This window comes from Pristis pectinata, chromosome 21, assembly GCF_009764475.1.
Source record: "Pristis pectinata isolate sPriPec2 chromosome 21, sPriPec2.1.pri, whole genome shotgun sequence".
NCBI classification, from domain to species: domain Eukaryota; kingdom Metazoa; phylum Chordata; class Chondrichthyes; order Rhinopristiformes; family Pristidae; genus Pristis; species Pristis pectinata.
The window spans coordinates 33,174,487-33,200,404 of NC_067425.1; the positions used below are offsets into that span (position 1 = coordinate 33,174,487).

General features: G+C 41.7%; 1 protein-coding gene across 5 annotated transcripts in view; it reads right to left on the reverse strand.

Annotated features, from left to right (window-relative positions):
• Positions 1 to 25,918, reverse strand: part of LOC127581386 (serine/arginine repetitive matrix protein 3-like) — a 271,960-nt gene that overhangs the window by 167,083 nt on the left and 78,959 nt on the right. For all 5 annotated transcript variants that reach the window (XM_052035765.1, XM_052035761.1, XM_052035763.1 and 2 more), the window contains exon 3: positions 16,694 to 16,795. In XM_052035765.1, the coding sequence (XP_051891725.1) occupies positions 16,694 to 16,795 (102 nt within the window). The remainder of the gene's footprint in view (positions 1 to 16,693; positions 16,796 to 25,918) is intronic.

Genomic DNA, 25,918 nt, shown 5'->3' on the forward strand with positions numbered 1-25,918 from the left:
AAGAGGCCAGAGATACCATTGCACTGCAGACTATAAGACCCCTTCAATCCTGAATGTGCTCCAGATTTCAACAGAAACTACCAACTTGAAATGTTAACTGTTTCCCTTGGTGAAGCCTGATTGTTATTTGCAGCATTTTCAGACTGTAGTTTAGATTTCCAGTACCTGAAGTTATACCGAATGTATACACTGTGAAACTCTGTTAATCTGGCATGTTTGGGACTTTGGTGATGTTGGACTGGCAGATTTTCCAGACTGTTTGATGTTATTCAAATTAATATTCCAACAAACTTTAAATTCCCTTTTTTATGATGTTAAGACAGGAGGATAAGAATTTTTCGAATGAATCTGTTAAGGGAACGCAGGAACCTGACCCCCAATGTGTTAAAGAGAGCATAGGAGCTGAGGCCCCAATCTGTTAAAGACAGCATGGGAACCAGGGGCCCTGTGTGTTAAAGGAAGTACAGGAACTGGGGTCCCAATGTGTTAGAAGGAGCCTGTGAACCAGGATCCTGTGAACCAGGATCCTGGAGTGCACAGGAATCTGCACCTGGTGAGCCAGTGCTGAACTGTTGGGTTATCAGAATCTCACTGTATGTACCACTGAAGTGGAAACATTTCATTTGATTTAACAAAAGGCAATTGCTTATCCCAATCAACTCCTAACATAATGATGTTCTGCAATATTCACAAAGTGGGAAATATTACCGAAGAGATGTTTTATGCAGATACTTAACAGCATTTCATCAGCAGTGTTTGCAGAATGTTATGAAGGACTATACCTATAAAGCACTTGGGTGCAGATCAGTGTAATTCACCACATGATGGAGTTCTTGGCACAAGCAAAGAAACAAAAAAAGCACTGGAATTGAAACTCTGAATGCAAGGTGAACTAAAACACTGCAGATAAGCAGGAGATGAAAAATGACTTGTCTTTGCTTGAGGAATTGTTCAATGTTTTTTTTAGACTCAAATAAATAACTGTATTTGGATCCAAAGCATGGTTCATTCGTTACTGTGACCCGGGAGCACAGCACTTATTAACAATCAGATCTGAGTTATATGAAGAGAGAATGCTCATGTTTGCCACAGAACCTTGTAGTCTCTTTCTGCATTCAGTTAACATGGCCCAGTGTCCTACTTCCTGCTTTTCAGTGATCTCCTTTCTTGGTGGAGAATGTTTCCAGAGGTGAAAGAAGTTATTCCATTTCTTACTTCAGCCACGGTTCTGACAAAAAGTCCTCCAGCCACGGCAGGAGTTAATTCCTTCTCTTAAATAGATAAAATGTAAAAATCTCTTCGGATTTAAGAAGTTGAAACTCAGAATCATTTGAGACTCTGTGAAACTATGTCAAAGGCATTATACTGAAACCCCTTAGAAGACACCTGATATTTCAAGTTAGTTGATGGAAGTATGAATCTGTGGTTAACCAAACTCATCCTAAGTTCCTAAGTGACTATTGCACACCAGCTACCACATAGATCTGATAGAGCAAGGCCTTGGTCCAATGGCAAGGAGGTCCAAGATGACTGCAAATGACCAGCAGGATCTGATTGTAATCCTAAAGCAAAACTGATAGCAAGCTGCTGTATGTCCATGACTCCACTACTTCAAGGTACCAAGTGACAGCAAATCAGAACCTGCACTTAACATAAAATGTCAGCTCTGTATGGTTGCTTTGGTGGACTTGATTCTAACAGCCAGGAGATGTTGACCATTCCTATTACACAAAAGACACAGGATGGGGATAAAAAAAATCACTCAATTCATGCAGATGAGCTTCAGAATCAGAATTAGGTTTATCATCACTGACGTATGATGTGAAATGTGTTGTTTTGTGGCAGCAGTACAGTGCAAAGATATAAACATCTATAAATTATAGAAATAAATAAACAATGCAAAAAAGGAATAATGAGGTAGTGCTCATAGGTTCATGAATCATTCAGAAATCTGATGGCGGAAGGGAAGAAGCTGTTCTTGAATTGTTGAGTGTGGGTCCTCAGGCTCCTGTACCTCCTCCCTGATGGTATTAAAGAGAAGAGGGCATGTCCCAGATGGTGAGGGTCCTTAGTGATGGATGCTGCCTTCTTGAGGCACCGCCTCTTGAAGATGTCCTCAATTGTGGGGAGGGTTGTACCTGTGATGGAGCTGGCTGAGTCTACAACCCTCTGCAGCCTCTTGCGATCCTGTGCATTGGAGGCTCCATACCAGGCAGTGATACAACCAGTCAGAGGTACAAATCTAGGCTTCAAATGACTATTTCAAAGCTGAGATCAGAGAACAGGGAATTATCCGCTGATGCCAATGATGATGAAAGCAAAGTGCAGCATGAGTGCACAGCACAGTGTGTGCCAGTGTAAGTTAGAAAAGCAGTTCTTCACACAACTTCAGACATGCTCTGACAAGATTAAACTGTCCGTTATTCTATGGTACAATGATTTAGCACCAACACATGGTGCCACTATTTACAGGGGCATTAGCTTAATAATTTATTCTATGTTCCTGACTGCAGCAATACCACTGTTGAGAACACAGGCAGCATCCAAACGTAGGGAGCAGTGCACAGCAGAAATCAGTTTGGCAGCTTGAAGACCTAGTCAATTGTTATTTACTTGATTTATTTAGTTTAATTTTGATATTGTACTGAATAATAAGTAGAGGATCATGTTTATTTGAGTACTCAAAAATGTTTAGTCTTTCTAGTTTATAATGAACTATCTTCTGAGGTAGATGTGTCTCTACAACCTTGACAAGAGGTTACCTGTTACCATAAAGAGCCAGTTCACTGTCAGAATCCATATAAATCACTCCTGTTATATTCAAGTGGATGCTTTGTTATTTACAGAATTGGGTTGCCCTGACAGACTTAACCTGCACTTTGAGGTTCACTGAACTGTTCAGTATAAATTTCTCTACTCTTGAGTGCCAAACCATCCTCTGTACAAATCTACAATATAAGGGATGTTTCCTAATCAGATTTCTAAACATCTTGCTTCCTCTCAAAGTTAATCCTTTATAAATTGAACTTGATCTTGTGCCAAATTATCTTATCTGGACTATGGAAACAACAATCCCATAATTTTATTTGCATAACCTCACAGGTCTTTTCTGAATTAATACAGGTTGGCATAATGTTGGCAGCTGGTTGTTCAAGGGATTATTAAACAACTGAAGGTGAAAGTGTACTCATATTTCTAGCCCACAAAGTGCGTTGAAAGGAGCAATTAAACTATGTTAGCTTAACGGTATTAGTGTACTAACATGGAAAAAAGTCGATGTATAAAGACTGGCACAAGGTCTTCTGCAATGTTGGAAGAAAGAGCTTAACAAAGAGCCAGTGGAAATAGATCCATCACTGCAGGAAGCAGCATTGCTTCACCAACCTAAAATTGAGGAGTTTATTTGTGGATGACTGTCTTCATGTTACATTAATCAGTTCCTTCTGGGATATTTTACATAACTACTGATTATTAAGAAAGCAAAAATAATGCACATCCTGAAAATAAAAACTGAAAATGCTGACAATAAATAGCAGGTTCAGCAGCATCAGAACAGACAGAAACTGAATTAACTTTTTAGAGCTTATGGTCATCGGATTGAATCCTCTCTCCATCCTTCCTGATTTGAATGTTTCCAGAATCTTCTATCTTTATGTCTAATTATTGCAACAGTTTATTTGGAAAATGATCTTTTAAAATTATTGCAGCTTGAAGTACTGTGCTGATTTATTGAAAACAATTGCAACTGTGTAAGAGCATTCAGCTGCTGAGCTTTTCTTTGAGGCATGTGTGTGCTCTATCACACTGAGGTCACTCTATGTATTTCTACGTGACATATTATTTGACCAATTAGCTTAAAATGCCCCTCAGGCTATGAGCTTGTAGCTTAGTTGGCTACCTATCTCAAAATATTGCAGATGCGAATGCCCATATGCAAACAGAGAAGTAAAATTTACGTTTATTTATACATGCATTTTCAAGCCCTTGGGGTATCCTGAAGGGCTTTATGCTAATTTCATGCACATTTTTTGGTCAGTACTGTAGCATCTTTCATAGTCTCCTGAGAGAGTAGACACTGCCTGATCTTAAGATCTCATCTGATAACCACTACATCTGGTCATGCCAATTCTCTCAATAATGCACTGAAAGTGTTAATCTTGTTTAGTGGCTCAAGTGTCTTCAGTGGGACTTGAACTCATGGCTATCTAACTTAGGTAACAAAGAGCCATGACTATGTCATATCAGGACGCCATGCACCGTTTGGTTTTGAGAGCTTACCCTGTTGTTTATCTGTTCACAGCTGTAGGCAAAAATCTGGGTCAACGGAATAGTCATCTGTCAGTGATTTCTGTTGCCCTTGTAAGGGCTTTTTCAGGAGGCCTGATCAAATAGTCTATATTACTGCCACAGTGTTATTTCTCTGGGCTCTTCCATTTGATGCACTTATGTTGATAAGTTCTGGAATTTGGATATACAGTAACACCTGGACCACATCAGAGTGTTTTTGACAAAAACCGACAGCCATTGAGCATGTGGCAACAGCAACGTTTATAACTGAAACCTCAGCTTGGAAGACCTTGGGGACCGTAACATAGCAGATCAAGTGAATGGCTTCACTATAGATGTGGGAGACACTGGATAGAAAATTCAAAATCAATCATGGGTAGGTCGGACCATTTGCGAGAATAATTAGAAATAACTATGGTGGAAAGAATGTGAAACGTCAGATGACTACTGCTCCATACTGCTTCAGAAAGACACTGTTTTTAGTGTGACTTCCTCCCCTGGTACTGTGACGCTGTCTGTAAGGAGGTTGTACGTACTCCCCGTGTCTGCGTGGGTTTCCTCCGGGTGCTCCGGTTTCCTCCCACATTCCAAAGATGTACGGGTTAGGAAGTTGTGGGCGTGCTATGTTGGTGCCGGAAGCGTGGCGACACTTGCGGGCTGCCCCCAGAACACTCTACGCAAAAGATGCATTTCACTGGGTGTTTCGATGTACATGTGACTAATAAAGAGATCTGATCTTATACAGCTATCCAGGATCTTCGCATTCATGCCATCTCCATATATCATTCATTACTTTTCCCGTGATGATACAATTTGTTTTCTCCTCATTAGAGCCACTTAACTTGGTTTGGATTTGACTCTGAACTATGAAATAAGTTCATGAATAACCTAGATCAAACAAAAAGCAGGCTTAATCCTTACTAGTGCTGATGGTTTACAATTTTTTGGGAACTTTTTTTTAAAGAAATAGTTATGATCTGTATTGGATTATTTGAAGCCAGATTCAGTCATATCTTTCAAAAGGATATTGGATATATAACTGAGGAAAATCAGTTGCAGAGCTATGGGGATAAAACAAGGGACTGGGCTTAAATGAATAGTGGCATATGCATGAAAGGTTAAATGATGTTTTCCGCTCTCTGAGAAAATGCTCAGATCACTGCCAAACACGATTTGTCCACTGGCATTTCTTTGAGGTTTGGTTTCTTAATTTATAAACTTTAATGCCACAGTTGATGAAGAAGTAAATCTTCAAAAAAATTATCCCAGGTTATGCAATGTGATTACTGAAATGTGATTTTTTTAACATACAAAGTTTACACGAGAAATAGGATTTGTTCAGCAATTTTTTTTAGAAAAGGTATTGAAACACAATTACCTCAGGGCATTTTCATTTGTAATTGAAGCTATCATCATTCCCCATAAAGAGAAGAACTTGACCCAAATAAAGATTCATTAGGCAAAGTAGTGGATATATTCACATCACCCCAAATTTTTATCCGTTCAATAAACAATGCATATAAAAATTTGCTGAATGTAATGATATGTAATGACAGAATCACTCAAACTCATCATGCTTGATCATTTTCTTTTTGCAGAGGTTGGTGAATCTCTGGAATTTTCTGTTGGGAAGGGTTGTGGAGGCTAGATCGTTGGGGATATTTAAGGAGGAAGAAGATAGGTTTTTGAAAGATCAGGAATTGAGGGCTTTGAGGAACTGGCACCGAAGAGGGGATGGGACCTGGGATGGATCAGCCATCATCAGATTGAATGGTAGGGCAGACTTGAGAAGCCTGGTGACCATTCCCTCCTCCTATATTCTTATGGCCTTATTATTGTGCGCAAACGTACACAACAAGCTTGTCTCGTAAAGCTTTGTCAGTGGACTGCGGCCTCCAGCAAGCCAGCTTCTAGGATGCTAATGATAAGTGGCTCTGGCAGTCACACATCAAAATAATAACATTTTGAATAGTTGGGGAACATCCATTTCTTACAAGTACTATGAGGAAAAAGAGAAAATAATCTCTCTAGTATCCAAATCTTCATATTCAAGTAATAAATTCAATAAAGCTGTTTTGCTTGCTGTGGATGTTCATCGGCCAGGTGTTTATGGTAGCCAGAAGTTCAAATGCAAATACAAAAATCCTTTTGATAAGGTCACGAGGAAGCATTATAAAAATGCACCCAAAAGGATCAACAATCTAATTTATTAGATTGCTGAATTACTCAAATAGTTAATCACTATATCTTGATTTATTACCTTTTTTACTACTCCCTTCGACTTTGTCAATTTTCTCCTCTTAAATATCCAGTATTTTCAACTAATAAAGTTCTGGTTCAGTGCAAATCTATGTAGAATGGTTAATTATGAAAAATATCTGTAAATTGATTGCCTTATTATCCTTCATTAGCTATGGTCCTAATAATCCTCACATCATAACTGTGACCTGGCACTCAGAGACCTACCAGACTGATAAAAGGTTTTCGCTTTCAGGTTCATAAAAATAATGAGTTTTGTGGTGGGGAATTTAACATCCTGGATCACGGGTGTTTGCAAATTGTTGAAACTCTGCTGCCACATTCAGATTGTGTGTTGTTCTGGATCATCCAGTATTTACAAGAAGCATCCACATATCAAAGAAAAGAAATTGATGAAAGAACTTGCACCTTTCACAGCCTGGGACTCTACGTCCAATGAAAAAATTTTCATATATAAAACACCGTCAACTTGCATAAAGCAATGTCCCACACATTGAAAATGAAGATAACTTGTTTTAGTAATTTTGGTTAAAGATAAAAATTAATAAGATAAGATATCTTTATTAGTCACATGTACATCGAAACAGGTAGTGAAATACATTTTTTGGGTAGAGTATTCTGGGGGCAGCCCGCAAGTGCTGCCACGCTTCCGGCGCCAACCTAGCATGCCCACAACTTCCTAACCTGTACGTTTTTGGAATGTGGGAGGAAACCGGAGCACCCGGAGGAAACCCACGCAGACACGGGGAGAACGTACAAACTGAGGACATCATAATGAGGACATCAAGAAGAATATCCCTGTTTTTCTTCAAATATTGTTGTGGATTTTTTTTACATTTAGGGGCAGGCAGGGCTTTTACTTAATGTATCATCTAAAGTACAACTTTTTCAAAAGTTCACCACTTCCTCGATAATGCATTGCAGTCAGCCCAGATTATGTGTTTAAGTATCTGAGGTAAGGCTAGAACCCATGATTTACAGAGTAGATTCCTAAAACCTGCAATGAAGTAGACCTTCAGTTTGAATTTTCTATTAATTTTCAGGATGTTTGCATTTCTATCAAGGCCAATTGTTATTGCCCTTCCTTCCTTACACTTGAGGAGCTTGTGCTGTGCCATTACCTTGAACTGCAGCTGTCCATGTGGAGCAGGAACTTCCACAATGTTGTCAGGCAGACAATGTCAAGATTTTGACCTAAAGGTGATGAAGGAATGGTTTTGTATTCAAGGTCAGGATGATGTGTAACTTGGAAGGAACTTGCACGTCGTGGTACTTCCATGTTTCTGCTGCCTTTGACAATATGTGGTAGTAGCTGTTGTGGATTTGGGGTTACTATTGAAATAGTCTGAGTGACTTGCTACTTGTCAGGAGGCACTTCAGTTTCAGTGCTTGGAAGAGTTGGCTGCCGAAGTGACTGCCTTTGCAGTGGGCTGCTTTGTCCTGAATAGTGTTGAGTTTCTTAAAGGCTGTTAGAGTTGCAGTCATCTAGGTTAAAAAGGTGTATTCCGTCACAGTGCTGAACTCTACTTTGTTGACGGTTGAACAGCTTATTTCACAGTATACCAGCCTCCAACCTCCTCTTGAAGTCATAATAATTATGTGGCTTGTCCAGATAAGTCTCTGGCCAATGACGATGCGCTGCAATGTTACTAGTGGGGGAACTTGACAATAACAGTAGTAGTGCTATAGATTATCAAGGGGAGATGGACAGATGCTCTCTTGTTAGAGATAGTCATTGCATGTGCCTTGTGCAACTGGAATAATATTTGCCATTTATCGGCCCAAGTCTGAATTTTGCTGCATGTGTGAGTGAACTATTTCATTGACTAAGGGATTGTGAATGGAATAGATACTGTGCAATCATCAATGACCAACCCCACTTCTGACCCATGGTTTCTGCACAAGACTTGGGGTCTTCGACGTCACATTCTGTCAAAAGTTTTTGAAATTCACTACTTTGTCCAAGGTTATAATGAGATCTGCAGCAGAGTGTCATCACTGAAGGCAAATTGAACATCGGTCAGCACATTATTGGTGAGTGAATGCCAATTGTTCGCTGTCAACAATACAAGTTAAGCCACAGCTTGAATACATTGTGTTCCCCACATTGCAGGAAAGGTGTGATCGCAATGGAGATGGCGCAGAGGAGATTTATGAGGACTGGAAAATTGTAGCTATGAGGAAAAACTGGATAACTTAGAATCTTTGGAACAGAGGAAGCAGAGGAGAGACTGAGGTATGTAAGATTATGAGGATCCTAGACAGAGTAAATAGGAAGAACCTACTTCCCTTTGCAGGAAAATTAATAAAAAAAACAGGGGGCATAATTTTAAAGTGAATGGCATAAAGGTTAAAGGGGAAATGAAGAAAAAATATTTTACCTAGAGAGTGGAAGGGGTCTGGAACTTGCTGCCTGAAAGGCTGGTAGAGGCAGAAACGTTCTTCACATTTAAAAGGTAATTGATATGTACTTGAAGAGCCATGACTTGCAGGGCTTCGGACATAGTGCAGCAAGGTGGAATCAGGTTGGGGGTCTCCAGGGGGCACTTATACAACAGAACAAATGGTATCCTGTGATGTGATTTTTCTATGTTTCTTCATCCCTCTGCAGATGTTTGATATTATGCTGCTGCGGCAACAAATAGCCAAAGTGAATTGGTTGAAGTTTCAAATGTTAGAACATACCTAGGCAATATTCCTCATTGTTAGGTACATGCCCGTGTAACAGCTGAGCTGAAACATTTTGGCGAGAGGCATAGCTAATTCTGGAGCACGCTTTACCACCAAGATATTGTCAGGTCACACAGATTTTGCTGTGTTCTCTGGTCTCATATGTTCGTTAACATTATGTGGTGTGGTCTGGCTCCTGTAATGGTGGGGGAGGTTGGGCTGGATCATTCACTCAGCACTCCTGAGTGGAATAGTTACAAATGCTTCAGCCATGTCTTTTGCTTTTCTCTGCTCATTGATGCTCACGGAGCTTCCTCCTCTCATTAGCTGTTCAGTTCTTATCACTGTTTGTGACTGAACATGGTAAGGTTGCAGAGGTTTGATATGATCTCTTGTTTCTGAGACCATTTAGCTCTGTCTATGCAATGCTGCTTTCACTTTTTTAACATGCCTGCAATCCTGTTTTGTAAGTTCATTGAGCTGGCAACTCACTGTCAGAAATTCCTGATGCTGTTGTCAGCATGTCCTTCACTGCAGCAGGATTGGTCCTCTGGCTTAGTGGTAAACATACAGCTCTACATTCCTCATTGAAGCACAATTGGTCCTCTGGCAGTGAGGAACGTGCTGGATCACGAGGTTATAGACTGCAGTGAAATTCAATTCTACTGTGTTGATGATCTATGGCTATTCATGCCAATTAGATTCCCAAAAGGAGGTTAGCAAACCAGATAAGTTTTTACAATGATTTTCATAGTCACCACCACTAACAAAACATTTATTCCAGATTTACTAATTAAATTTCAATTTTTCATCTACCATGAAGAGAGTGAATTCATGTCTCTGGACCATTAGTTCAGGCCTCTTGATGACTAATTCAGTAACTGAACTGCCATTCCTGATAATTCACATTATTAAATTACATAGTCAGTAATGAAGGTCTTTTACGCTGGAAGAGTTTGATTTTGGCAGCAAATAAAAGGAAAAAAAACAGAAAACAAAGAACTTGGATGTAAAATAGGGTCCATGGCATTGCACATCAGGAGATAGTAATTTACTGAATCAGCACCCTACTTACCACCTTAAACTGTCACAAATGGTACAACCACAAGAAAGTTGCTACAGCTTATAATATCTTGTACTGTGTGCAATTCTGGTTGCCCCAGTACAGTGAGGATATAGAGGCTTTGGAAAGTGTACAGAAGAGGTTTACCAGGATGCAGCCTGGATTTGAGGGTATGAACTATAAGGGAGAGGCTGGACAAACTTGGGCTGTTTTCTCTGGAGTGTTGGAGGCTGAGGGGCGACCTGATAGATGTTTATAAAATTATGAGAGGCACAGAGAGGGTAGACAGTCAGAATCTTTTTTCCCATGGTAGAAATGTCAAATACCAGATGACATGGAGAAGTCAAACCAGGGTAGGACTTATACAGTGAATGGTTGGACCCTGGGAGTGTTGTGGAACAGAGGGACCTAGGAGTACAAGTACATAGTTTGCTGAAAGCGGCATCACAAGTAGACAGTGTGGTGAAGAAGGCATTTGGCACGCTGGCCTTCATCAGTCAGGGCACTGAGTTTAGGACTTGGGATGTTATGTTGCAGTTGTAGAAGACATTGGTGAGACTGTACTTAGAGTATTGTGCACAGTTTTGGTCGCCCTGTTATAGGAAAGACATCATTAAACTGGAAGGAGAAGATTTATGAGGATGCTTCCAGGATTTGAGGGCCTGAGTTATAGGGAGAAGTTGGGCAGGCTAGGACTCTATTCCTTGGAATGTAGGAGACTGAGGGTGACCTTACAGAAGCGTATAAAATCATGTGGGTATGGATAAGGTGAGCACATGTAGTCTTTTCCCCAGGGAAGGGGAACTAAAAATTAGAGGACATAGATCTGTGAGAGGTGAAAGATTTAAAAGGGATCTGAGGGGCAACTACTTCATGCAGAAGGTGGTGGGTATATGGAACGAGCTGACAGAGGAAGTGATTGAGGCAGGTACAACAGCAACATTTAAAAGATTTGGATAAGTACATGGATTGGAGGGCTTTAGAGGGATATGGCTCAAACGCAGGCAAATGGGACTAGCTTGATGGGCACCTTTGTCAGCATGGACGAATTGGGCTGAAGGACCTGTTTCCATGCTGTATGATGACTCTATGACTCTAGACTCTATGACTAGATGACTCTAGACTCTATGACTCTAGAACTGTATGACTCTACGTGCATTTAAGGTAAGTGGTGGAAAGTTCAAAGGAGATGTATAGGGCAAGTTTTTTCACAGAGAGAGTGCTAGGTGCCTGGAATGGACTGCCAATGGTGTGGTGCAAGCAGATACAATAGTGGCATTTAAGAGGTTTTTAGGTAGGCAGCTGAATGTGCGGGGAATGGAGGGATATGGATCATGTGCAGACAGAAGAGATTTAGTTTGATTTGGCATCGTGTTTGGTACAGACATCATGGGCTGAAAGGCCTATTCCTGTTCTGCATTGTTCTATGTTCTATCTATAAGATGCATTGCACCAACCTATTGCAGCTTTTTCAACATCAGCTCCTAAACCTTTGACTTCTGTCACCGAGATCAACGTCTGGGGATACAGAAGAATACCACAACCTGCATGTTCCTCTTCAAATTAGACAACCATTTGATTTAGAAACATATCACATCCCTTCTTGGAACTCCCTGGACAGTGTCAAGCTTGATCACAAAAGCTTATAGACTGTAGAAAGAAGTGGAGTCTAAGAGAGGGAATCATTACAAATGCTGAGCCTTGCTACTTGTTAGATCAGACTGTACTTCAAGAATGCAGTACATCTTGGCTTCAGGTGGGAAGAGGTAGCATTATCCAATAAGATTTCCTGCCTGAAAATGCATGTGGTATCAATTTGATTTCAATGTCATTACCTCTGTTTATGAAAGCTATTACTTGCAGTATCCTGCAGCCTGTGTAATATAAATAATAATGTTATAACATGTGAGTAATAATAGTAATGATACCTTAAGTTTCGATAAATCAATAAGCAACACATTGTTAGTTTCCAGATACCTGTAAACGAATTATTTATAGGTAACCTTACTCTGTTCAACAGAAAACACTCCATCTTTCTGAATGTATTCTTTAAAGGAAACATTCTAGCCGGGCTTGTGTCAAATGGGAATGCTGCATAACAAAAAAGAGCCCCTGGGGTGGATTTGCAGCGCAAATGAAACAATTTCTACATAATTTCAATGAATAAAGTTGATCAGCTGCTCTTGAGCTTCCTTATTGCCCACGACCATTTCCAACTGAAGCAAACATTTGGAATATAGTGTGAAGGCAAGCATTTCAGAGAATTCTTTCAAAAGTAAATCAATTACTTTCTATTTCATGTTCTTCCAGTTATACACATTGTTATTGTAGGTTTCTCAATATGTATTAATAAAGGTAAAAGGAAAATCTTTTCCTGCATTGCTTCTATGTATTAGTTCTTGCATTGAACTGTATATGGAATGTTGCGGGAAGGGAGACGTAGCTAATCATTTTGTTTTGGTCCCTTGAGATAACAGCTGTTGATTTAAGAGAACGAAGGTTTCATACTTTTTGTATCCAGTATCAGTATCAGCTATTCACAGCTCAGGTGGAGCACCACATCAGGTGCCAGAGAGAGATCCCTGAGCTCAAAAACCCACGTCTGATGTTCAAAACCCATCAACATCCTGCAGCTAACTTGGTCCCTTATTATATAGCCCTGACAGAGTCGAAGTGAGATCAATTGAATGGAAGAGTTCCAATGGAGGCAAAACATATTCAAATTTCACTTTGTCCTCATCAAACCAACTGACACTTAAGTTGCATCATGCTAACTTAGTCTTCTGGCATATGCTGAATCAACTCCTTGAAGAACAAAGGCATCAAAAATCAGTGATGACATTGGATCAGGTACCATTTTGGAACAAATCCAACATCCGTCATTAACTAGATTTAACTTCATAAAACTTTGATTAAATGGACATTCAACATTGTATTTTTAGAAGGAAAATAAGCTAATGGTGCCTTTGCAATGCACAGACTTGTTCATGCAAACTTGAAATTCCCTTGTTTAATACACTTCTCTTATTTTGTGCCTTGGCATAAGAAGAATGTTGGTATCATTTTTTTGGGTGGTTTTGCGTCCCAGGATAGTAAGAGCTTCCCAACACTCTTCAAATAAATTAATGATAATTCAGTTATCAATCACCAATAATGTGTCTGGGAATGGACATAAATACACAAGAATTTTTCTTGAGTCAGTAGAGACATGAACAGAAAGACAGAGACAGAAAGAAAGCAACTAAAATAAAAGAGGTTGTGATTTTTTTTTAACTTATTAATTCTCAGGATATGGACATCATTGGCATGGGCAGCATTTATTGCTTATCCTTGACTGCCTTTTAAAGTCATAGAGGGATACAGCACAGAAACAGGCCCTTCAGCCCAGTGAGTCCGTGCCAACAGCTGAGCATCTACTTTTACACAAATCCTATCCTAACCTGACTGTGCTCAGTTCTGGTCACCTCACTGCAGGAAGGATGTGGAAGCCATAGAAAGGGTGTAGAAGAGATTTACAAGGATGCTGCCTGGATTGGGGAGCATGCCTTATGAAAACAGGTTGAGTGAACTCGGTCTTTTCTCCTTGGAGCGATGGAGGATGAGAGGTGACCTGATGGAGGTGTATAAGATGATAAGAGGCATTGATTGTGTGGATAGTCAGAGGCTTTTTCCCAGGTTGCCACAAGTGGACACAGGTTTAAGGTGCTGGGGAGTAGGTACAGAGGAGATGTCGGGGTAAGTTTTTTACTCAGAGAGTGGTGAGTGTGTGGAATGAGCTGCCGGCAACGGTGGTGGAGGCGGATATGATAGGGTCTTTCAAGAGACTTTTGGATAGGTACATGGAGCTTAGAAAAATAGAGGGCTATGGGTAAGAATAGTAATTTCTAGGGTAGGGACATGTTCAGCACAACTTTATGGGCCGAAGTTTTCTATGTTTCTATGTTTCTATTCAACCCACATTCCCAACAAACCCCCCCCCCCCCCCAACTTCTACCACTCACCTACTCACAAGGGGCAACATATCAACCTATACATTTTTGGGATGTCGGAAGAAAACAGAGCACCTGGAGGAAGCAGTCACAGGGAGAACATGCAAACTCCACACAGACAGCAGCGCAGGTCAGGGTTGAACCTGGGTTGCTGGAGCTGTGAGGCAGCAGCTTCACTATCTGCACCGCTGTTGGTAAAAGATTATAGAACATCGAACAGTACAGCACAGGAACAGGCCCTTCGGCCCACAATGTCTGTGCTGAATATATCAAACTAAACTAATTCCCTTCTGCTTGTACATGATCCCTATCCCTCTATTCTTTGCATATTGTTGGCGCCAAAGTGTGGCGACACTTGCGGGCTGCCCCCAGAACACTCTACGCAAAAGGTGCATTTCACTGTGTGTTTCAATGTACGTGTGACTAATAAAGATATCTTATCTTACATTCACGTGTCTTTCTGATCAGATCAGAATCAGGCAGGAGCAAAAGAAATGAAACTCAAACAGCCGATGGTGATGCAGTGCATTAAGTTAATTTGTGCAGCTATGGGTGAAGACAAAGATTCAACTGCTATAAGAGGAGACAGTCACAATATCTTCACTATTTCTGATCTCGAACTGCAAGTATTTGCAGGAGCCTGCGCATGAACTGAAGGTAACCTGTACTAATGCACATCACCTCCTGAAATCCAACCACTGCTGGAAGTCATTGTGCAGCTAACCCTGCAAACTAGGATGGCAGTGCAGATCTATGAATGGACACTCACTGGTAGTTATAGAGTGGATATCCAGAAAGACTTCTGCCCACTCAGGGAGCTCGGAAGCACTCCAAGACAGAATGGTGAAGGTGGCAATCGTAGTGGTCAATAGCAGCCGATGAGCTGCTAGAGATTGAAGAACTCTGCCTGACAGCCACCGACTTAGATATTGGAACTTCATAGATAGTAGAAGCAACACTTGGCACAGCGTGGTTTGCTAGGCCAGTACAAAGGACATTGAAGAGTTACCTCATTGTTGTAGGTCTGGAAACATATAGGCCAGACTGGGTAAGGATGGCAGACTGCCTCTAGAAGGATATTAGTGAACAAAATAGGTTATTACAACAATCTGGTAGTTTTGTGGTTGTCACTAATAAAACTAGTTGTGTTGATTTAACTTCGAGATTAACCAAACTCAAATTCCATAGCTACCATGGTGGGACACAAGTCTCTGGTTTACTGGTCTGGTAACTTCACCACTATTCTACCACCAAACCGTAACAAGAATAGAACAACCAGAATACAATTAAAGGTAACATTTTTTAGATTGTTAAAAAGAGAAGACAACCTCAGTAAATGTATTCTTTTCCTCAGTGTAATCTTCATAACATGGTTGATCTGTTCTTGGCTAATTCATAAAAGAATTAGTAAACATGAGTGTGGCCTGATGTACTGTTTTAAGAAGAGTGCTTATTACATGCTACAAGAATATGAATGAGGATTTAATTATTACACAGAGAAAATTTACGTATGTATTTCACATAATTATGCGAAATGCAGTATAGATTTTATGTGCATAAAATGAATACTGCATTTCATATAACTGCAGTCATTCAATACTTCAAATATATAAATAATCAATTTAATACATGTGTGCCTTGTAGTTAAATCCATTCTTAAAAGCAATTAAAAACATTAAAGAAACTTATCTACCCTTTTAATTTAATAAGTTTAATAAGACAATTTAAATAAGCGGAGGTATATCTCTGATACTTGATGAGAAAGGGGGAAGTGTTGCTGAAAAGAGCTCCAGATGAAAAGTTCCATTTACTATTGCTGAAAACCTCCCTAAAAGGTGTGTAAAGATAACCTCCCAGTGTTACTGGGAAATAAACTGTGGCTTGTATTGTTGCAAATAGCCAAGTGTGTAAACATAGCAATGCTCAATGGTTTCTTACCAGTTCTCAGTGAGAAAAATGTATGTATACAAAAAAATTGCAGTTTAAAAAGGCAAAACATCTTCTGTTCATTCTCAGGAATAGGAGTGGGTCATTTGGTAATTCAAGCCTGCCTTGTCAATCAACTTGTTCGTGGCTGATCTGTATCTTCATTTAGTTCCATAACTATGCACTTGCATAAAGAAAATCTGTATCAGATTTCAATTTTTCAGTTGACCTGACCTCAACTACTCTTTGGAGAAGAGAGATGCAGATTTCTGATGCCTTTTGTGAGAAGTTCACACTGTGAATAACACAGCTCTAATTTTAAGATTATACCCAGTAATTCTGGAGTCCGCCCAGCTACCACAATCACCACAGAGGAAACAGTTTCTGTCAATATACTCCATTAAATAATCTAGACACAAGAGAATATAAACCTACAATGAAGATACATTCCAGTCTTCAAAGAAATCCTGGTCAATTTAACAAAGCAATGCACACTTACACATGGCGTTCCTGCGGATTCTCCTTAGTTAATACCCCTTCCTTCTCCATCAGCATTTGTCGGAAGGTCCCAACTTTCTGGCGAATTTCTTCCTGGGTATACCTGAAGAGCAATAGGAGATTGAATCTGTGAGTAAGCAAGATAATAAACAACATGGAGAAGAGAAAACTAAATGCTTACAATCAGATCATACAGAGTGAATGTAAGTGCAGAGCAAAAACATAGTAGTGGTTGTTATGAAGTTCTTGTTCATGGAATGGTCAACACATGGAATGGGCTCTGAGATGGAGACTGAAGACAAAAAAAATTGAGTCCTCGAAGAACCAATTGAATGCTGAATGGATCGTTCTGGAAGGATGAATTAAATTATTTTTTTGTAGTCCTTCAGGATTGAGGACGACCTCCACTTCTGTTTTGTGGGTTCTGAGGTGGTTGACTCTTCCACAGACTGAGTCGGGGGTGGTTGACAGGATGGGTAGGTGGGTAGTTTGTGCTGTGGTCTGCAACCTTCACCACTTATGCAAGGCCTCAATGTGCTCCAAGTGCACAGCCTTCAGTACCATTCGAACTGCTCCTTCTCCACTTTGAGCCCTCATGGACCAGAAGTTCCCAAGAATTAGTGAGATGTTCTACCTTTCTAAGAAAGCTTTGGGCGCATCCTTGGATCACTCTCTCTTCCCCTGGTAAAGCTCAGAATACAGTGTCCATTTCAGGAGTCTAGTGTTGGGCACGTAATAGGTGTGGCCTGCCCAACACAGCTGACTGAGAGTAACTAGGGCTTGGGGCAGGATACTGACACTGGAATAAGAACAAAAAGTGCTGGAAATACTCAACAGTCAGGCAGCATCTGTGGAAAGAGGAACAGTTAATGTTTCAGGTCCAAGACACTTTGTAAGAGCTGGGAAAGGAAGAAAATCAAGTTAGTTTTCAGCAAGAGAGAAAGTGGATGATCAGAAAAAGTAATACCTCTGGTAGAATGAGACCAAATGCATTGATGGGTGCAGGTAACAGCACATTACTCCCCTTTGTCTGTGTAATATGTGTAAATGGCAAGGCTGTGGGACATTCTCAGCAGGTCAGGCTATACAAATAGAATAAGGAAAACTACGTCAAAATTATGGCAGGCGGATATGACCAGTTCCGATACACACAGTAAAGGAGAGAGTGAGCTACCTAAAGATGGCTACAACGTGCCAGACAGAAGATTAGGTTTTGTTTCTCAGGTTTGCAATGGGTCGCTTGTAACAGTGTGGGAGGGCACAGGGTGGGATGGAGAAATAATGTGGCAGACAACCAGAAGCTCAGGGTCACTTTTGCAGAATGAACATAGGCATTCTGCAAAGCAATCACCCAACCTGTATTTGGTTTCTCCAATATAGAGGAGGTCACCTTGTGAATGTAGTACAGTAGACTGGAAGAAATGTAAGTGATTTGCTGCTTCATCTGGAAGGACTATCCAGAGGAAGGGTTTAGAGCAGAGGTGCAGAAGATAGATGAGATGTGGTCAAAGGCTTTGTTCCTGATGGTAGAGGACAAGCCTCAGTTCAGGAGATGAAAGACATTTGAAATGTGTCATTATCAGAACAAATGTGATGGAGATAGAGGAACTGTGAGAATGTAATGGAGTCCTTAAAGGAGGCAGTGTGGGAGAAAGTATAGTCATGATAGACATAGAAGTCTCTGGCTAGCTTATCCCCTTAGATGTTAACAGAGAGATACAGAAAGGTAAAGGAAGAGTCAGAGACAGAGCATGTGAAGGTGAGAGCAGGATGGAAATCGGCACGAAAAGTGATGACATTTCTGAGTTCTACATGAGTGCTGGAAGCAGGAACAATGCAGTCACCGTTGTACCAGAAAACTAGTTGGGAGAGTGGGCATAGTAGGACTGAATCCAAGACTGTTGCACGTACAGCAAAACTTTAATAATCCAGCAGGCTCGGGATTTTACTGATGTCAGACTGTCAGATTTTCCAGACTATTGGATGTTATTCACCTTAATACCTGAACACTCTTTTAATTCACTTTCTTCAAGACATAACACAGTTTGATAATAAATTTTCCAGTGAACCAGGTAGAGTGTATGGGAACCAGGCTCCTGGTGAGTTGAAACGCAGCACAGGGAATAGAGACCCAGGGAACTGGAGTCCAAGTGATTGGAAAGGGAGTATGAGAACCAGTGCTCCAGCGAGTGGGAAGGGAATGTGGGAACTGGGGCCTGGGTGAATGGATAGGGAGTGTTGGAACCAGGGTCCCAGTTAGTGGAACGACAGGGCAGGAATCTGGGCCCTGGTGTGTTGGAGGGAGCACAGGAACCAGGGCCTTCATGGGTTAGAAAGAGTGTGGGAACCTGGGTGCTGTTGAATGGACAGGGAGTGTGAGAACTGGGACCCAGGTACGTGGAGGGGTGGGGGGTGCAGGAATCAGGGACCTGATGTACGAGAGAGAGGGCAGGAACAGGGGCTCCAATGGGTCGAAAGGGAGCACAGCAAACATTACCTGGTGAGCTGGATACTGAACCATTGGGATTTCCAAATGGTTGTGTAGCAGATTATTGGTGTTTTACTGTATCCCACAAAAAGACAGGTGTAGCTTGGGCCCATGTGAGTGCCCATAGCTACACCTTTGATCTGGAGAAAGTGAAGGAGTTGAAGTGCTTCCATCATTTTTCTGCCTGCTTCACATTTCTAGCAGCTGCAGTTGGGTTGCTTATTCTTGCAGTGAACAGAAAACAGAACATAGAACAGTACAGCACAGGAACAGGCCCTTCAGCCCACGATATCTGTGCTGAACACAATGCCAAACTAAACTAAATCCCACCTGCCTGGGCATGATCCATAGCCCTCCATTCCCTGCATATTCATGCGCTTATCTAAAAGCCTCTTAAACGCCACTGTTGGTATCTGCTTCCACCACTATCCCGGCAGCTACTCCCAGGCACCTACCACTGTACAAAAAACCTGCCCTGCACATCCCCTTTTGAATGTTTCCCCTCTCACCATGGATGCATATCCTCTTTGCAGAGGCAGCATTGCCGATATCTCTCCAGCGTCTTAAGCTCCCTGCACTAGGCAGTCCAGGTTTCAGAAGGGGATAGGAGGGCAGGGATCACTGTAGACTGGTAGAACATTAGTTTCATGCCATGCATGAGATCTTTATCTTCAAATACCCTCTTCCTCAATCAACCTAACACTGCGCCGGGGCATTGAAGGCAGCGGTGGAATGCACCATCGATGTCTGCCTTTGCCACAGAGTTGCTCTTGAGATATGGGAAGTGGCCCACTTTTACCAGGATCCCACTGTTAACATAATCAGAGGGTGGTTAGTGAAGGTAGCTGATAGGACTTTGACCTTGGTATTGTTTTAAATTAGGCCATAATGAAACTAAATGATGTCCCGTGAAATTTTGTTTGCTTGTACAACACATCAGAAAAAAAGGTTTGGAAAGGTAAGAATTTCACTAGGTTGTCTATTTTAAATGTCACTTAACATTTCATGCCCTTAATAAAGGGCACTTGTTGTTGGATTGGATTCTCGGTCCTAACAAGATATATTAATCTGTTCTGTACCTGTCTTGCTCCTTGTTCCTTGCATTTAAATTGGCCTCCAGGGCACTGCAGATTGAAACCAACTAATATTTACTTTGTGTAAATAGCAATAATTATGGTAGATAGTAACCTACGTGCACCGACAGAAGATTATGAGCCACAACTGATTCAGGCTTTATATTTATTATTTTCAAAACAGGTTTCTGTATCACAAGATTTTCAACTCTAGTTCTTAAATTATATGTGTGAGAGTTATCACAGACTTGTAACTTTATCTTGAAGGAAATAAATCACCCAGAACATCACCATGACAACAGCCAGGAAGAAATTAACAACTATAAACAGTGATGCATAAGATGCAGAGAGAATAAAAACATTTCAGGTACTTTTGTCATCCTTTCATATGGTTTGAACAATCCAATCAAAATCTGGAATTTATATCATTTTGGATTGTTTAACAAATATCATTTTGGTAGATGGACCAAGACGTTTACCAATCGCTTGAATGCTAACTCTGCCCCTAACCCTAATGCTGTAATTGACTTAGACAGTTGGGCCTAGAACACAGGTAGAACAGAATACTGGCTATGCTCCCAAATTAATAATCCAGAGACTGTGAGTTTAAACTCCAAGATGGGAGAATGGGAGCTTGAACTCATTTCAATAAAATGGAAGATAAAATGCTTGTGTCAGTAAAAGTGGCCATGACACGGTCGAATTGATTCTTCACTACACTGCAAAATGGCCAAGTAATAAACTCAGTTGTATCAAACCTCAAAACAAAGAAGGGTAGCTGTGCAGGTGACACCCCCGTCCTGAGAAGGAATAATAAAGTCAAGCATGATGAATGACCAGCCATTCGAGGTATTGGCCACGTGAGAATCAATGGAACTTCCCTTCCCCATGGAACCAATATCAGCAAAAACTACAAAGCACGTGGGAATTGAACTCTGTTTTATAATCAAGTCAACAGCCAGCACTGTAATTTAACTAAATACAGAAATCCACAATAAAAAGGCAAGTGCATAAGAAAATAAGATTACCTAGTAATGTAGATAACTTTGAAAAAAAGATTTTGGTGAGGCAAAGATGGAATTGTAGATGATGGACAGATAAGGTTTTACATTAGATCAGCAGGGGCATTTCTTTTGTGTGTTTTCTCTCATTCAAGGGAAGTGGGGTTCACAGGCCAAACCAGCATTTAATTGTCCTTGAGAAGATGGTGGTGAGCTGCCTTCTTGACGGCTGCAGTCCTTGAGGTGTCAGTATACCAATAATGCTGTTAGGGAGGGAGTTCCAGGATTTTGACCCAGCGATGGTGAAGGAACGGTGATATATTTTCAAGTCAGGATGGTGTGTGGATTGGGGGGCAACTTCCAGGAGGTGGTGTTCCCCGTGCTTCTGCTGCCCTTGTCCTTCTGACTGGGAGAGGTTGTGGGTTTGGAAAGAGCTGTCCAAGGAGTCTTGGCGAGTTGCTGCAGTGCACCCTGTAGATGGTACAAACTGCTGCCTCTGTGTGTCAGTGATGGAGTTAGTGAATGGTTGTGGATGGGGTGCCTATCAAACGGACTGCTATGTCCTACATGGTGTCGAGCTTCTCAAGCGTTGTTTAAATTGCAGTCATTCAGTCAAGTGGAGAGTGTTCTATCACACTCCTGACTTGAGCCTCGTGGATGGTGGACAGACTATGGGGAGTTAGGAGGTGAGTTACTTGCCGCAGGATTCCTAGCCTCTGTCGTGCTCTTGTAGTCACATTGTGTATAAGGCTCCTCCAGTTCAGTTTCTGGTCAATATTAACCTCCAGGATACTGACAGTGGGGGATTCAGTGATGATAATGCCATTGAATGTCAGGAGTAATGGCTGGATTTTCTATTGTTGTACATCATCACTGCCAACACTTGTGGCAGGAATGTTACTTGCCAGCTATCAGCTCAGGCCTAGATATTGTCCAGGTCTTGCTGCATGGCTAGGTTCTGCTCAACTCCATTTATAAGTTTGCAGATGATACCAGTGTAGTGGGCCGGATCTCAAACAATGATGAGAAGGAGTACAGGAAGGAGATAGAGAGTCTAGTGGCATGGTGCCAAGACAATAACCTCTCCCTCAATGTCAGCAAAACAAAAGAGCTGGTCACTGATTCCAGGAAGTGGGGCAGAGCACATGTTCCTGTCTGTAGCAATGGTGCTGAGGTGGAAATGGGTGAGAGCTTCAAGTTCCTAGGATTAAATTTGCCCTGGTCCAGCCACGTGGACACTTTGGACAAGAAAGCACACCAGCGCCTCTACTTCCTCAGAAGGCTAAGGAAATTTGGCATGTCCCCGATGACCATCACCAATTTTTATAGATTCACCAAAGGAAACACCCTATCTGGATTCATCACAGCTTGGCATGGCAACTGCTCCACCCAAGACTGTAAGAAATTGCAGAGTTGTAAACGCAACCTTGTCCATCACGAAAATCAGCCTCCCCTCCGTTGACTCTGTCTACATTTCTCGCTGCCTCAGGAAAGTAGCCAACACAATCAAGAGCCCCTCATAGCCCAGTCATTCTCTCTTCTCTGGTCTCCCATTGGGCAGAAGACAAAAAAGCATGAGAACATGTATCACCAGGCTCAAGGACAGCTTCTGTCCTGCTATTATCAGACTCTTGAACGGACCTCTTATACAATAATATCTGTCAATCTACCTCAACATGGCCCTTGCACTTTATTTGTCTACCTGCATTGCACTTTCTCTGTAACTGTAACACTATATTCTGCATTCTCTATTTTTTTCTTTTGTACTGCCTCAATGTGCTTACAATGTATGGAATGATCTGTCTGGATGGCATGCAAACAAAAGCTTTGTGACAATAATAAACTAATTATCAATTACCATTTGGATGTGGACTGCTTCTTTATCTGGGGAGTCACGAATGGTGTTGAACACTGTTCCATCATCAGCCAACATCTTTACTTCTGAACTTATGATTGAACGAAAGTCAGTGATGAAGCAGCTGAAGATGGTTGGGCCGAGGACATTACCCTGAGGAACTCTTGCAGAGATGTCCTGTGGTTGAGATCTCAACCACCACAACCATCTTTCTTTGTGCTGGATGTGATTCCAACCAGAGGAGGGCTTTCCCATTGACTGCAGTTAAGCCAGGGCTCCTTGTTTGCAACACTCGATCAAATGCTGCCTTGATGTTAAGGGCGATTACTCTGACTTCACCTCTGCCATTCAGCTCTCTTGACCATGCTTGACCAAGGCTGTAATGCGGTCAGGAGCTGAGTAACTTTGGTGGCATCTAAACTGAGCTTCTGTGACAGCTTGTTACTAAGCAAATACCTTTTGATATCACTATCGATTATGCTTTCCATCACTTTGATGATGATCGAGAGTAGACTCATGGGGAGGTAACTGGCTGGGTTGGATTTGTCCTGCTTCTTGTGCACAGGACATACCCGGGCAACTTTGCACATTGTTGGGTAGATGCCAGTGTTGTAGCTGTATTGGAACAGCTTGGCAAGGCCACAGCAAGTTCTGGAGCAGAAGACTTCTGTACTATTGCCAGGCCCCATAGCCTTTGCTGTATCCAATGACTTTAGTTGTTCCTTGATATTGTGTGAAGTGAATTGAATTGGCTGAAGACTGGCATCGACCACGCTGAGGACCACTGGAGTAGGCCAAGGTGGATCATCCACTCAGCACTTCTGGCTGAAGATTCTTGCAAATGAGTCAGCTTCCTCTTTTGCACTGATGTGCTGGGCTCCCTCATCATTGAAAATGGGCCTATTTATGGAGACTGCTCCTTTAGTGAGTTGTTTTAATTGTCCATCACCATTCGTGACTGGATGTATGTAATGAGCTGCAGAGCTTAGATTTGATCTGTTGGTTGTGGGATCGCTTAGCTCTGTCCATTGCATGCCGTTTATGTAGTTTGTCATGCAAGTAGTCCTGTCTTGTGGCTTCACCAGGTTGATTCCTCATTCTGAGGTATGCCGACTACTGTTCCTGACATGCCCTCCTGCACTCTTCATTGATTCAGGGTCACGGAGAGAGTGGTCCCTGCAGAAAGAAGCAAGGGGTGGGGAAGGGAAGATGTGGCTAGTTGTGCCATCTCATTGCAGCTGGTGGAAATGACGAAGGATGTGGAGGCTGGTAGTGTCACCTTGCACCATATCTCCTGCCAGCCTCTACCTCACCCCTCCCTCTCACCTCTTTCGACTGGTTATCGCCCCTCTACATTCTCAGTCCTGATCAGGGTCTCGAGCTGAAACGTCGGCCATCCCTCTGCCTCCACAGATGCTGCCTGACCTGCTGTTCCTCCAGCAGTTTGTTTATTATCCATGATTACTGATGCACAGAGCAATAAGAAATTTATTTAACGTGATACTCAGACACAAATGTATCTAATGTTTCTGGATAACCTTGTAATCTGTTGGAAAATATGAGTTCATCAGCTGTATGGCCTCATATATCAAATTTGTCCAAGTCTCAGCAATACTCAAAAGCTGTACCTGGGTTTAATGTGAACTGTTATAGGGGTAAGCATTAAAATTGTTCAAACCATAAATCTCATAGTCATACCAGAGAAAGACTGTGTTGACTTTGTCAAATGTATGCATTAAATTAGCCTTTAGACGGAGAGAAACAGAGGTAATATTTCAGGTTAGGGAATACAAAAAAAACTGATGCTGGAAATCTAAAACGAAAACAGAAAATGCTGGAAACACTCATCAGGTCAGGAGGCATCTGTGGGAAGAGAAACAGAGTTAATGCTTCAGGTCGAAGACCCTTCGTCAGAACTGGGAAAGAGACAAAGGACTCTCTGATGAAGGTTTCTCTTCCTGTGGCCTGACCTGCTGAGTATTTCCAGCATTTTCTGGTTTCATTTTTAATGAAGGTGCCTCATGAGCCCAATTGAGTTTTTCGAGGAGGTGACAAAACAAATTGATGGAGGTAGAGCAGTGGATGTGGTGTATATGGACTTTAGTAAGGCGTTTGACAAGGTTCCCCATGGTAGGCTCATCCAGAAAGTCATGAGGCATAGGATCCATGGAGACTTAGGTGCGTGGATTCGGAATTGGCTTGCCCACAGAAGGCAGAAGGTGGTAGTAGATGGAGTATTCTGCCTGGAGGTCAGTGGCTAGTGGTCTGTTCTGGGACCTCTGCTCTTTGTGATTTTTATAAATGACTTGGATGAGGATGTGGAAGGATGGGTTAGTAAGTTTACAGATGACACAAAGATTCCAGGTGTTGTGGATAGTGTAGAAGGTTGTGGTAGGTTACAACAGGATGCAGAGTTGGGCAGAGAAGTGGCAAATGGAGTTCAATCCGGAAAAGTGTGAAGAGATACACTTTGGAAGAACGAACTTGAAGATGGAGTACAAGGTTAATGGCAGGATCCTTAGCAGTGTGGAGGAACAGATGGACCTTGGGGTCCAAGTCCATAGATCCCTCGAAGTTGCCACGCAAGTTGAAGATGTATAGTGTGCTGGACTTCATTCGTTGGGGGACTGAGTTCAAGAGGCAAGAGGTAATGTTGCAACTCTATAAAACTCTGGTTAGACCACACTTGGAGTATTGTGTTCAGTTCTGGTTGCCTCATTATAGGAAGCATGTGGACGCTTTAGAGAGGGTGAAAAGGAGATTTACCAGGATGCTGCCTGGATTAGAGAAAATGTCTTAAGAGGAAAGG